Source organism: Mastomys coucha, unplaced genomic scaffold, assembly GCF_008632895.1.
Source record: "Mastomys coucha isolate ucsf_1 unplaced genomic scaffold, UCSF_Mcou_1 pScaffold13, whole genome shotgun sequence".
Lineage (NCBI taxonomy): Eukaryota > Metazoa > Chordata > Mammalia > Rodentia > Muridae > Mastomys > Mastomys coucha.
Genome location: NW_022196895.1, coordinates 57622506 through 57637419, shown reverse-complemented (window position 1 = coordinate 57637419; position 14914 = coordinate 57622506). Strand labels below are relative to the sequence as shown.

Genomic DNA, 14914 nt, shown 5'->3' with positions numbered 1-14914 from the left:
TGGGTTTATAGTTACCAGATATCTTTCTCCCTCTGCCTAACACCACTTCCGCATGCCAAGAGGGTGCAGTGGCAGCCACACTAGGCTTCTGGCCAGTAACTGCACTTGGAAAGCCAGCCATGTGCCTCTATGCCCCCCTTCACTTGTTGTAGGGAGACATGAATAAACATCTAGATACGAGAACCAATGACAGACCAAAGCATAGATATCATCAAAATATAACTTAGTGAGCCAATGAGCTTTCTCTGGGTTCCTCACAGGAGTATGGGTGGGGAGTTACTCACAGTAGCAGAGGTGACTCAAAGACAGCTCGAAGCTCGGCCCAGCATGAGTGACGGCTCACAGAATTGAACTGTACAACCCACAGGCAGATCACTGGGTTGAAGAGAGTCTTCCTGGTGACTCTGTTGGCCTGAGCCTCTTCCAGGCAGCTTGGCTTGTCCATGAGAATCTTTCAACAGGCCTTACTGCTTATATAAGCTTAGGGATGGAGAACCCTGTTCAATCTGACCATGTTTAGGGTCTTCCTGGGACTATTGAGATGTTTACTTCCTGTTATTAAGAGCTCCCCTCCAAAATAGAGTGTTTTTTATTATGCCCTGCAGCCCCTCAGCTGCTATGCCTGGCTCACCCAGGCCCTGCTCCTGGCAGTCAAAGGGTAAGTTTCCTCCTGTAATCACGCTATGAGTCTCTTCAGCTTACCCAGATTAGCTAGCCCCTAGCACACTGAATTTTTAGATGGGAGAGAAGAGATAATATTTTTTTCTTTTTTTTTTTTTCTTTTTTTTTTAGATATTTTCTTTATTTACATGTAAATTTCTCCATTCCCAGTTTCCCCTCCAAAAAACAAAGAAACAAACAAAAACAACAAAAACAAACCCCTGTTGCCTCCCACTTCCCCATGCCTGCCACCCCGCCCTCTCCCACTTTCTGGCCCTGGCATTCCCCTACACTGGGACACAGAACCTTCACAGGGCTGAGGTCCTCTCCTCCTATTGCTGATCGAATTTGCAATCCTCTACTATACACATGCTGCCAGAACAATCAGACCCCTCCATGTGCAGTCCTTGGTTGGTGGTTGAGACCCTGGGAGCTCTGAGGGTACTACTTAGATCATATTGTTGTTAGTCCTAAGGGGCTGCAAACCCCTCAGCTCCATTGGTCCTTTCTCTAACTCCTTCACTGGGGACCTTGTATTCAGTTCGATGGATGGCTGTGAGCCTCTACATCTGTGTTAGTCAGGTACTGTCAGAGCCTCTTAGGAGATAGCTATATTTAGGCTGGCTTGCCCTTCCTTCAGTCCCTGCTCGAGAAGAGATAATATTAATAACAATTAAAATGTATACATAATGCCTACTATAAGCAGATATCACTCCAATGTTCACTTAAGTGCCCCCCCACCTCTGTGTGTGTGTGTGTGTGTGTGTGTGTGTTAATTAATCCTTACAACAACTCTACAAGACAGATATATCAATCCACACTTTGCAGATGGAAAAAGGGAATAGGGGGCACAAACAGGCCTGAGTTGCTCTGGACAGTGCAGCCAGCGATGCAGTAAGCAGCAGCCCAGGATTCAAGCCTCATAGGATATCACATTAAGTAATACATCAAGTGCCCGACACCTGGGAAAGACCCCTGATACCCAAGTCAATGGCAGTGGTGATATTGTCAAGATACACAGAAAAGTCAAGGGAAGAGCTTGCTCAACCCTCTCAATGACTGAGGGAGAGTGACGTGCCCTGTAATCTGCAGAAGCCGTCCACTTCCTCTGGGGTTGTGGGGCAGGAGCTTCTTTTGTTTCCTTGAGATTTGAAAATTCACATAACATCAAATTAACCATTTAAAATATATACTCAAGTCACTTTCAGCCAGTCCAGTCACAACGTTGTGCAACCATCATCTGTGTGTATCTATCTCAGCCCCAAATGAAACCTCATTCCTGTTAAGTAGTCGTCTACTCGCCTACACCTGCTATAAGCTTCTGGTATCCACTAATGTGCTTTGCGTCCACAGGCTTGGCTTCCTACAGTGTATGTCTGTCTTACTTAGGGTCTCTATTGCTGTAACAAAACACCATGACCAAAAAGCAAGCTGGGGAGGAAAAAGTTTATTCAGCTTACACTTCCACATTGCTCTTCATCCGTAAAAGAAGTCAGGACAGGAACTCAGGTCAGGACCTCAAAGTGAGACAGGAGCTCATGCCAAAAGGCCATGGAGAGGTGCTGCTTACTGGCTTACTCCTCATGGCTTGCTCAACCTGCTTTCTTATAGAACCCAGGACCACCCCAGGAATAGAACCAATCACAATGTGCTGGACTCTCCCCGACTGATCACTAATTGTAAAACTGCCTTATAGCTGGATCTCATGGAGGCATTTCCTCGACTGAGACTCCTTCCTCTCTGATGACTAGCTTGTGTCAAGTTGACACAAAACCAGGCCCAACTACTACAAGGTCTGAATGTGGGTATGTGCCCATGAGTGCAGATGTCTAGGAAAGTCAGAACATCTTGGTCCTCTGGAGCTGGAGTTACAGCTATGAGCTGCCTGGTGTGGGTTCTCAAAACCAAACTCAGGTCCTCTATGAGAGCAGCAAATGCTCTTAACCATAGAGCCATCTCTCTGGCCCTGGATAGAGTTCTTCATGGAGCAACTCTAAGGTCATTGGCAGGTCATGTCACAGAGGCAGTGCTGCTGCTACAGAGGCAGAATGCGGAGCAGCCTCACCCTGCTTATGGTCATGAGCAATCTGAAGAAGGAACCTGTTGGGGCAGGATCAGAAACTTGAAACTCAACCACCTTCACCCCCCCAAGTGAGAAGGGCTGGGAGTTAGGTCCTGGGAGGATCATGGCAACCCGTAGTGTCTAAAGACATTCAGACTCAAAAAAGTGTTTACACAGTGCTGACATAGCACTTCCAATCCCCTTTGTATTTTAACCCCTCCCTGGGCGCTCCATAAGACAGCCACATCGGATCTAGCTCTGACATTTTAAAAGAGGCACCGGCAAATTGAATGGCAAGGCCCAACAGAGAGGTGGGTGGGGTCCTCAAATCCTGTCAGCCCCCCAGACACTGCAGGTCTGGGTCATACTGCAACTAGTCTTGCTGGTTCTGGTGAGCATCAAAGCTGACCTGAGGACTCTGCTAGATGTAGCTCTCTATCTCTAGTCAGCTGAGGGACCCATAACCCTCACAATGGATGCCAACCACAGAGTATGGAGTCCCGGGTGACAGTCTCAGAGAGTAAGAGAGGGTGAGTCGTAGAACTAGGAGCTCAAACAAAACATGTCCCATTCTTGCACGATGTTAGAGTTCTGTCTTGGGCTGTTGGTTTCTCCCATTACATTCATTAAAATTTACTTGGAGTGCTGTACGGTATTTAAGGATCTGGTCCTCATCTTGAGAGTCATTAAGTTACCTGGAGAGCTGCTGATTCTCAGCCCTGCTTTCAAGAAATTGGTATCAGGCTCAGCATGGGGTCCTCAAGACTCTGCACCAGCTTATCAGACATGTGCTCCATATAGGTCACACCTTGACCAACCCCAGTCCAGTGAATGCTCCCACATACAGACGGTCTACAATGGTAGCTGTCAAATGAGAGGCCAACTTGTTCTATTGGCCCAAATCCCCCAAGCCTAGCTTAGAAAATTCAACCTACCTAACATCAAATATCTTGTTTCTTTTCTTAAGCTTTATTGTTGTTGTTGTTGTTGTTGTTGTTGTGCTAATTTGTATATATGTGTATATGTGTGTAGACTTGCCACAGTGCATTTGTAGTCAGTGGACAACTTGGGGGAGTCGGTTCTCTCCTACCATATAGGTCCTGGGGATCAGACTCAGGTCCACAGGCTTGGTGGCAGTTGCCTTTACACGCCGAATCATCTCATCAGCCCATTTTTCTCTATTCATTCACTCACTGAATGAATTCGAAACTCTGGTCCCGGTAGACACATAGATAGGGCTCTCTCTCTTCAGAGAATTTCCATTCTCATTGGGAGTATTGGGCAGGTCAGATGTTTTTTATGTATATATGGAGAGACCTATTAATTTAGAAACAAGATCTTCAAGGACTGGGATGGTTGTCCAAAATCCGTCAGTGTCATTGACATATGATGAATCCCTTCCACAATCTTGAGACTGAGCTTTTCCCCATCCTGTATATATTTGAAAACTTGTAGAGGAAGGGATCTCATTATCAACTGAGCAAGAACCTTCAATTAGTGAAAGTTAGTTTTCCTTCCCTGGAATGTTTGCCCTTGGTTCTCATTGCAAATCCTATGAAAGCACCTTCCCTCAGAGAGCACAGAAATGCACACAGCATGTCTTAGCCTTCTATTCCATCTTTACGGAGTAATTTGGGGTACCCTTCCTGTTCTGTTCACCACACTCCCCTGGGTACTGCTTTCTGGGGACCCTTCACATTGTAATTGTAAAAACAAAACAAAACAAACAAACAAACAAAAACAAGATAGGATCCAACCAGGCTCTGTGTTGGGAATTTAAATGGGGGTAAAGGGAAAGATGGTTACATTCTTTTCTGGATGTCTTAGTTAGGGTTACTACTGCTATGGTAAAACACCATGACCAAAACCAACTTGGAGAGGAAAGGGTTTATTTCTCTCACAGTTCCATATAACAGTTCATCATCAAAAGCAGTGAGAATAGGAACTCAAGCAAGGAAGGAACCTGGAGGCAGGAACCAGGAGCTGATACAGAGGCCATAGAGAGGTGCTACTCACTGGCTAACTCCTCATGCTTTGCTCAGCCTGCTTTCTTATAGAACCTAGGACCACCAGTGCAGGGATAGAACCACCCACAATGGGCTGAGCCCTTCCACATCAATCGCCAGTCAAGAAAATGCCCTCCAGGCTTGCCCAGTCTGATCCCAGGGAAAGCATTCTCTCAGTTGAGATTCTCTCTTCCCAGATGACTCCAGCCTGTGTCAAGTTGACACAAAACTAGCCAGCATAGTAGCTGTTTTCTTTTTGTTGGGGACCTTGCTGACCATTGATCTGGTGACCAAGGGCATAAATGCTCAGGAGACCATAATTTCCTACAAGTCTTCATGGAACAAAATAAAACAAAAATACTTTTTCTTACCTTTATCTGAGTTTATATATATATATATATATATATATATATATATATATATAAACTCACACACTATTCTTTCATATATAAACACAATATTCTTTCATATATATATATATATGTATGTGTACGTATATATATATATGATATTCTAGCAATTCCTGAATGACCCCTCCTTTTTCATTTCTAATTACATCTTCCTCCTGTCTTATGATTCTTCCTCTCCCCTCTCAGTTCCTTTGTAAGCATGTTTTCTTGTATGCAGGATGTACGCAGAGTGAAGCTAGTAGCCATTCATGGCTCTGTTTTAGTCCAGATCAGATATGTCTTGTCACAGAGTCAAAGCAAGAGCGGCAGTTCAATCTGAACCCACACACGCTATTCTCATTTCCCCTAGCCTGGACTCCTGCCCTCCTCACCTTTCCTTTCTGTCTTTCTCTTAATTTCACGACGTCATCAGACTCCTGTGGCCACCTCAAGCATTTCCTACAGTGACCTGGAACATATGTTTCCTGCCATAAACCACAGCAGTAAACAAGCCCTGATGGACTCAGGGGCAAGCCAGAGAGGAACCAGAAATGCTCCTCCTGTAATTTAAACTCCCAAAAGGGATGATCACAACCCATGGCTTGCATGATACCAGACACACCCTATGATCCCTGGCTCAAGCTCAGACTCAGAGTCCCTCTACTGGGCTCTGATAACCACTGCATTTTCCTCTTAGACCTAAGCAAACTCCTCTTGAATAATTAAAAACATCTAAGAATACCAGCAGTGAAGTGGTGATTCTTATCCCACAAAAGACAAAGCCAGCCCTGAAGTAAGAATTTTGGAAATGAAAACAATCTAAGGCTATCCAGGTGTTACCTTGATATTTACTCAGATGAAGAAATAGAGAGAGTCGGGGGATCTCTTAGGGGCTGAGTCAAGAAAACAATAAGCTTTGGACTCCATATTTGGGGCTGATCCTCTTTCCTCTCCTTCAGGTCTTTGATCTCACACCAAACCCCTGTGCCTTAACCAATATTCGAGTCCTAGGAGCTCCAGGCAACAACCATCATGGAAAGTGTAACCTAGAAACAAAGTCAGACAAGCAAATGCCATCTGCTGCTTCGGAATGGAGCCATTTGCTGGCCCCTTTCCTTTTAGGGCTGGTCACCCAAGGGTTGGCTCCAGAGGGATAACTCATTCCTATTTTTTCCCTTCTAATCCAGGACACCTGTCCCTTCTTTGGGGAATGTGCAATAGTGGAGGCTTCACAGCATGTGACCAACCACCTGTTGTTCATGCCTTTCCAAATTGGCCTCTTGAGGTTGGAGCCAGCCAACTGGACCCCCACCCAATATAAAATGTGGGTATTAGCAGCACTGGTGTACTAAATTTGAAGGGTCTGGAGTCTCAGAGGAATTATCAGGTCAAGACAATGCTCCTAAGCAGGATATACACCGTGACACCTCTGCCCCTTAAATGCAAAAACGTCCTAATTCCATCTGAAGTCTTAAGAGAAAAGAAAGCTGAGGTAACCATGGTTTGTCGTTTTTTTTTCCTCCCCCCACCTCACACACACACACTGCCATTCATCCATTCAACAAATATTTATTGGCCACCTGCTATGTGTCACTCAGGGATAGTCGTCTTGTTCATCTTTTCGCCCCGCAAACCCATGAACTTGCACTAAAGGCAAACTCTGTGCAGATGCTAGGCAAGACAGACCCACGGGTGAACCCACTGATTTCTGCTCAGAAGGAACTGTTAATGTACTTAGGGTGGCAAATTCCCAAGCTAATATGACTTAAGACTGTGTTATGGAGAACCTTCAGAGAACTATGGAGACCAGAGGAGGAAAAAGCCACCCCCACCTGACAGGTAAGAAAGTTCACAAGGGGATGGCGTGTGAACCGTGAAGACGGAGTGAGGATTTAGACACTCGGAACAGGAATACGTGTAGTCAGATTGGCTTACCCAGTGACTCTCAGGAACAATGGGGAGCTAACAGAGCCAGGAGACAGAAAGGACTCTTCCCATCTGATGTGAACATAGGGTACACGTACTGTCAGAGGAGTAAACTGAGGTAAGGCGGGGACTCTGGTCATTGGTAACTTTGAGAAGTCTGAGACGTTGTTATTTTCCTGGCCCCTTAGGTTCTGAGGTGTGGCACCCGATCTGCAAGCAGGCAGCCAGGGCAGAGAAGAAGCTCAAGGTAAGAGGCATGGTCCTCCATGCTGCCTTTTGCCATAGGTTAGGAAAGGTGTGCGTGAGTACGGAGCGTATCAGCTCCCAAATGTGTGGGCATTTCTGTGGGCTCCCTAATGGGAAGAGTAGCCTCATGGGGCTTGGGGTGAATTAAGATCTTGAATATGAAAGTACCTTGAAAACAATAAAGAATTTTATGCATGGGAGATTTTTAAGTCTGCCTAGGGAAGGTAAAATTATAACCGGGCCAATGCTGACCAAGATGGCAGCCAGTCTGAGGTATTATGCCATGGCTTTTCCCTAGCCTAAGGTTATTTATTAATAATTGTATCGTTGCTATTGTTTAGGTAGTTGACACGTTTGCAGAGTGTCTTCCTAGCGCCTCTCTGGCTGGTTCCCTTTAACCTCCTGAGGCAGATGAGGCAAGAGATTGTATGTCTACCTTGCCTGTGAGAAAATCAAATCTGAAGAGAGTGATTTGACAACAGCGATGCAGCCAGGCCGGAGCAGAGTATCGTGACATCCCCAGGCACACAGCAGACCAGCTGAGGCCCTGGTACCTCGAAATTGCTGTGCTCTGACAAATGCCAGGAAGGACTGTTCATCTGAATCCCTGATCCTGAAAGGAGGGGGGTGCTCAGCCAGGCTTGTGCAGGGAGAGATTGCTTCCCAGCCTCTTCAGGCTGCAGAGAGGCTCCTGAGAGATGTGCGTTAAGGGAAGGGGGGTGGGGAACAACACGAGTTCTAGCATGCCTTTATATTTTTTTTAATTTTTTTATTGGTTATTTTATTTATTGACATTTCAAATGTTATCCCCCTTCCCAGTTTCCCCTCCAGGAACCCCCTGTCCTCTCCCCCTCCCCCTCAACTTGCCTTTATATTCCTGCCTCTACTGTCTACTTGACCCCCCCTTAAGAGTCTCTTATATCACTTGCTAGAGTCTACTCAACTAAACATACCCATATACAATATTTGATTAGCTAATTAACCCGTCTCCTTTGCCATTTCATCCTTGCAATGTGAATTTGGTGAAAGAATTGAGCTTGTTGCTGTGTAATTTCTTTCTATCCATGTGTGAATCCCCTACCCTGTTCTTTTTAAGATCTATAAAGCTCAAGAAGACCTAGCTGTCAAGTTTCTCCATCTCTTCTCTGGAGAATTTCCCAAAGTCAAGTTCTCCTTTTAAAACCCTGATGCTTTTCACAGTATCCGTGTACCACCTCCTCATATGAGTTCCCGTTCCCTTTTTTTTTTCCCTTGAAAGCAACTCCACTACCTTTCATTTAACTGAATTCATTTTAAAATAAAGCTTGAGGTTCACATGCAGAAAGGTGTAATGCTGGCTATAAACAAAATAAATCCAGTGGTAATGGAGTAGTTATTAAAAATAAATCTTAAAAAAAAAAGCTAGCTAGTACTGCTGACACACTCGTTAATTCAGAGGGGAAATTAAGTGTTGTTGGGACAGCTGTTGGAATGTGTTAGCACCAAATCAAGAGGCTTCCTCCAACTAATCAGGAGGCTTGAAATAAAGCATTCTGCTCATCACCGTATGGCGCGGCACCATCAGATGTTCACTTTCCAAGATCCTCCCCTCGTTCTCACTTATGGTTTAGTGAAAGCCAATCTTTAGCACCACTCGGGATGCTGTGAAATGTTTGTGGAAGGACTGAACAGTCCTGAGGCTCAACCACCATATTCCCTTTGCACATCAGGAATCTGAGATCTTTAAACTCACACGTATTTCCTAGTGGTCCTTGAGCCAATCTTGACTGACACACTCTGAGATGCACAGAGAGGGCATCACACTATTGGGGTGGGGGGTGGGGTGCTGGTAATCCATCATGGCCGATGTACAGAGGCAGATGATTTAAGGTTTTCACTTAAGTCGATGTCGGTCTGCCAAGGGTCCACTGCAAAGAATCAGCACATTGCGTAAGTGAGTGAGCTGTTGTTTCCTGAGCCACCAAGAAATGAATACTAAGCAGTTTTGTTCACGTAAACTAAATACGTTATTGGCTGAGATAACCCAAAATGAAGTTTTATGAACAACTCTCTATTTAAAATGCTGGCTACAGATAACCAGAAAATAAATTCATATTTTACCCAGCAGCCTGAAGTTCTGGACCTGCTGGATCTCATTCACACAGAGATATTGGCTAAAGGGGCCTAGAAGAGAGAGGACAACAGTAGCCAGAAAATTTTAACAGTATTGCTAAAGTGCCTTCAGAGCTGCATTATAGACCCGCCTTCTCCCCCTCTGAGCCTGAACTTCTGCTTCTCACTCCTCTGTCTCTGTCTTTCCTACAGCATAGACGGACTTCTGAAACTTCCATCTCGCCCCCTGGGTCCAGCATTGGGTCGCCTAACCGAGTCATCTGTGTACGTATTGCTCCTTAGCACTGGCGGGGCTTGGTTCACCCCTGACCTAGCACCTGAAATATTTTTGTTGTTGTTGTTGTTTGTTTTTCGAGACAGGGTTTCTCTGTGTAGCCCTGGCTGTCCTGGAACTCACTCTGTAGACCAGTCTGACCTCGAACTCAGATATCTGCCTGCCTCTGCCTCCCAAGTGCTGGGACTAAAGGCATGCGCCACTACTGCCCGGCGCACCTGAAATGTTTCTAAGGTCATCTGGGCCATGCCTACCTTGTTCTCGGTGGCATACCAGATCTTGAGGCTACAGAAGGGAATGGGGAGGGCCTGGACCTTGTTCTCTAATAAACCAAGAGCTACAGGGACTGTTTAAAGTTCAAGGAGCATGAGGAAGTGTAGTGATGAAAGAAACCTTCCTGCATTCTAAAATCAACTCCACCCGCCTCCGCTCCCATTCCTTAACTGGAACAAAACAGCAGCTATGGGGTTTGAACTGAGACCAGGCAAGACAACAGCGAGGGGGGTCAGGAAGAGGTGGGATGATGTTGGTATATAAGGAGTGGTATGTGATAAAGAGGCAGGAAGGAGAAGATGCAACTCAAAAGGATTTATTTATAAAGCTAAAAGGAGACCTTTCTAAACATATGAGAAGGTTAGAAACAAAGCAGCCCCTTACAGCTGTCTAGGCTCCCAACTTCAGAGCCATTCACACATGGGCAGAAGAGATGAGAGTTAGGTTAGATGCCCTCAGGGGTCTCGGGTTACATCATGTATGCATTCATTCTGTGTATACTGAGCTTCCATTCTGGGATAAATGCTGTGCTCTGTGTTGGGGAGATGGTGGTGGAGAGATCTGGTACCCTCATGACACTGGACATATCGTGGACAATCAGCTGTAAGTATGACAAGTAGCCGCCACACACCCTGACAATGCTACCAACCAAGGAAGAAGCCTGACATCCAGAGCCAGTTGAGAAAGGGCATCCCAAAGGAAGATCTACTGAGTAACAGAAGGGATGGAATGACAGAAGGGAGCCAAGGGAGGCAGGTGGCAGAGCCAGGGAACAATGAGAGAAGCAGCATGTCTGACCACAGGCAAAGGAGCCAAGTCCAAGAATGTGGGGGCGTTGGACAACCAAGAACCCAGCCCCAAGGAGAAGACTCCATGCATAGTCCTCAAAGCTGCCAGGCCCAGGTGGCCTTTGACACCATGGCAAGATTAATCAGACTCTTCCTTGAACCTGGATAATGCCCACCACTGGCACTATTTCCTGTCCTTTCTTTCCCTGGACAAGTGAAAATAAGAAGAATTATTGCGGGGGGCTCCAATATTGGTCAATACTGCCGTGTGGCTTTCTCCGAAAACAAGTTAGTTTTTTTTCTTTTTTTATGGGGCTGGGATTAACAGGTGTCGTGCCAGACACCTGTTGTGCCAGTAAGCCCCTGAGCTACATCCCCAGGTCAGGACAAGTTACTATCTTCACGGGCTGTACTTACAGATTCCTATCCAGAACTTGAGAGAAAATAGGCCCCTCCCCTGGCTTGCAGAACGGCACCGGTCGCAGCAGAAACAGTGGGCTTACTTTGGAGGCCCGTACTATAAGGAAGTTATTGGCAAGCACAAGCTAGTCCCCAGAGGGAGTTATCAAGGGTGGCTGCAGCTAGGGATGCCATCCTGTTGTGGGGTGGGCAGCAATCAGCATGCAGGAACTGTGACATCAGTTATGGGATGGTTGCGCCCGTTTCCACATCTAGAAGATAATATCAATTCTTCCTTCCGAGAGGTATGGTGGCCTTTGGAGGAGGTCATTCTGATAAAGCCTAGAGCCTCACAAACAATGTTGTTCAACAGATGGCCTCTGGGAGCATTGTTATTCTGACACGTACAGCTCTTCCCTTCATGGCTAATAGTCGTTCTTAGTAGATCCTGGAGAAGCTTGAGCCTCTTGCTTCTGTTTCCTCCCTCTTTCCCCCTTTCCTTCTTATTTTTCTTCTTCTCTCCTGTCCATTTCCCTCTCCCCCAGGCTAAAGTGGATAATGAGATCCTTAATTACAAAGACCTGGCAGCTCTCCCCAAGGTCAAATCCATCTACGAGGTGCAACGCCCCGACCTCATTTCCTACGAGCCTCATTCCAGATACACCTCTGACGAGATGCTGGAGAGATGCGGCTATGGAGAGGTATCGCGTCTTGCCCTCTTGAAAGGGACAAGGTCCTTCCTGCTGGAGTCCCCAGCCAATTTCATTATAGTATTGGCCCCTAGTCTTTACTAATCTGGAATTTATAGACAAGTTTTAAAAAAAACCAAGAGCTCTCACCCAAAAATCCAGCTTTATCTAAAGCATGAAATGTGTATGTTCGTCATCTAGAGGTAAGTGGCAGGATGCCCTATGGAACAGGACTAGGCTCTCCATCCTTCCCAGCACTCAGCCCCGCTCTACTGAGTCAGTGTAAAAGCTCAGAGCCTAGAACTATTCATTACTCAAGCTGCTGTTTTTTGTACAGTAGAGAAATCTTGCTGGTACTCAAGCCCATGTCTCTGATACCATACCAGGCTCAAAAGGGAGCGAGGTTCCTAAACCCTGGTTAGGCATGTTCTCTCCACATCAAACCTTACTTAAAACCTCGTGCTCAGAACAGGACACACATTTATGAAAATGCAGCGCCACATGGATTTAGAAACCATTCGGTGGCTATTAGAAAAGGGAGAATTCTCTAGAGAAGGCAGGATAGCTATCACAGAACAGGTTCTGACCAGTCATGTTCCAAGAGATATCTCACCCTATAGTAGGCCTTTGAACTATAACAGTGGGCAACAGGATCCTAGCCCGGGGAGCAGGCTTCCAGATACCTGTTCCAACTCCACCATTCACTGGCTTGTATTCTTGGGCAGCAACAGTGCAACCAACAGGGGTTGAATTCTATCTGGTTAAGAGTCCAGTCCTTGAGAGACTCTCAGTTCTGGCTCCTAAAATGGGTCAGGAAACTCTGATCAAGTATTTGTAAACTCCACGTCTAAATCTAGAGAGCAAGAGCCCTTGGGTCAGAGCCCAGTCACAGATGGTTTTGGTTCACTCACAGAAAGTCATTCAGAAATGTAAATTAGCTGTTGGCATGTAGATGTTAGATTTCACATGAGAATCTACATTTCTTATTTGTCTTAGACATTAAGAGTCTGGTCAACATTGGGTAGGTGTTCCAACAGGACTCTGGTCACAGCTGAAATGAACAGCCTAGCTCAGCGGGCTGAGTCTCCAGCTCGTTCTGTTCCTCACCATGCCAATCTTCCGATTTAAAACAGTGGCCTGGTCCTTGCTTAGCCCTGAATTTGGACACTGTCCCCCTGGGCTTTGTCTTCCTGAACCACAAAGGAGATGTGAGCCAGGAGAGAGACAGGGAAGGGTTGAGAAAGGAGCTCTGAGCTCACAAGACTAGCCATTTCCTGAGAACCCTAGCCTGGCCCTGAGCCCTCATATTAGAAAGGCACAATGCTGCCTACCACTTCCCAACTGTTCTGATATTCTAGAATTCTAAGTGTAATGTTGTCTGGATAGGGTCCCCTCCAGACAGGCAGCTGCAGGCCCTCTCCTTACCACCATTTAACCATCTTACACTGTAACCGTGTTCTCTCCCTTCCTCTTGCCTGCCTCTCTCTCCCTTTGCTCCCTCCATGGCTGCCTTCAAAATCTTCGCTTCTAAAGTCACTGGGAACATTATCTCCTTACTCCCAGGTAATTAATCTGATATAGAAAAGAGATAGATAGATAGATAGATAGATAGATAGATAGATAGATAGATAGATAGATAGATATAGATATACCTTTATACACACACGCACGCATATATGTGTGTATTTGTACATATACATACATGTATGTATACACATGTATGTATATGTGTATATGTACATATATATATATTTATGAATGAAAAGTGGTGTTCCTTTATATATGAATGAAAAGTGGTGTTCCTTTATATATGAATGAAAAGTGGTATTCCTTTATATATGAATGAAAAGTGGTGTTCCTTTATGATGACCAAAAGGAGCTCCCTGGTCATGACTCCCCTGAACCACAGAACCTGATCCCAATCCAAAATGTTTCCCCCAACCAAGCAATGGCATGAAGGATAGAAATGTCTGAGGAAGAACTCCAGACTCCTGCGTGCCTCGGGAATCCCTAATCAGACTCCAGGAACTGCCTATAGGTTCTAGCCAAGGGCTGTGAGTGATGAATGAGGCCTAAGAATTCACTCCCATCCTCCTCAGGTTGTGTATGTGACTCAAACTCAAACCTCTAGAATTTCAGACTCCATAGCACATGACTGGGAAGATAGATAGATAGATAGATTAGATAGATAGATAGATAGATAGATAGATAGATAGATAGATAGATAGATAGATAAGGCTTGCACTATGGGTCTTGCTCATAGTCTTGCCTCCTCCCCAGGACATCTATGAGAACCTAGACCTCCGACAGAGACGGGCCTCCAGCCCCGGATACATCGATTCCCCCACCTACAGTCGGCAAGGCATGTCTCCCACCTTCTCTCGTTCACCTCATCATTACTACCGCTCAGGTAAGGCAAGGGAAGCCCCAAAGAGAGATGAAGAGTTGGGACAATGTGGTCACATAGTGTCTGTGGGCTGCAGGGACAATAGACACTTTCCAAAGCCTATGGCCACTCATGTGACTAGTGGGCCTGACTGAGTCCCTAAGATGGGTATGTGACACTGAGAAGCAGCAGGAATGTGGGTTGACAACTGCCAGGATGACCAAAAGGAGCTCCCTGGTCATGACTCCCCTGAACCACAGGATCTGATCCCAATCCAAAATGTTTCCCCTAACCAAGCAATGGCATGAAGGATAGAAATGTCTGGGGAAGAGCCCCAGACTCCTGTGTGCCTCTGGAATCCCTAATCAGACTCCCGGAATGGTCTGTAGGTTCTAGCCAAGGGCATGTCAGGCAGCCCAGGGACCCTGGTTAGAGGCAGAGTCAGTCCTCTATCTCAGCCTGTGTATCCATAGGAAGAAACACAATAGCATCGTGGCTGGAGTCTGGTCTCCAGACCCACTCAGCCAGTTAAAGTATGTACAAGTCACCCTGCAGTAAGGGGAGGAGCAAGGGTTTGGCTGGAGACAGGGGAAACTGGGAGGAAACCTAAACAGGGTGGGGTGGAAGGATAATAAGCAAGTAGCTATCTTCCTGGCAGAGTCAGACTTGGGGGTCAAAGGAGGGGAAAGGTCAAGCTTGTTTCA

At 46.0% G+C, this 14914-nt stretch overlaps 1 protein-coding gene across 12 annotated transcripts in view; it reads left to right on the top strand.

Annotated features, from left to right (window-relative positions):
* The window catches only part of Ablim3 (actin binding LIM protein family member 3), a 119631-nt gene that overhangs the window by 86866 nt on the left and 17851 nt on the right, over window positions 1-14914 (top strand). For 7 of the 12 annotated variants that reach the window (XM_031365827.1, XM_031365825.1, XM_031365821.1 and 4 more), the window contains 5 exons: window positions 7232-7290; window positions 9594-9665; window positions 11681-11836; window positions 13358-13387; window positions 14105-14234. In XM_031365827.1, coding sequence (XP_031221687.1) covers window positions 7232-7290; window positions 9594-9665; window positions 11681-11836; window positions 13358-13387; window positions 14105-14234 — 447 coding nt within the window. The remainder of the gene's footprint in view (window positions 1-7231; window positions 7291-9593; window positions 9666-11680; window positions 11837-13357; window positions 13388-14104; window positions 14235-14914) is intronic. The other 5 variants (XM_031365831.1, XM_031365829.1, XM_031365830.1 and 2 more) reach the window with 2 other exon arrangements.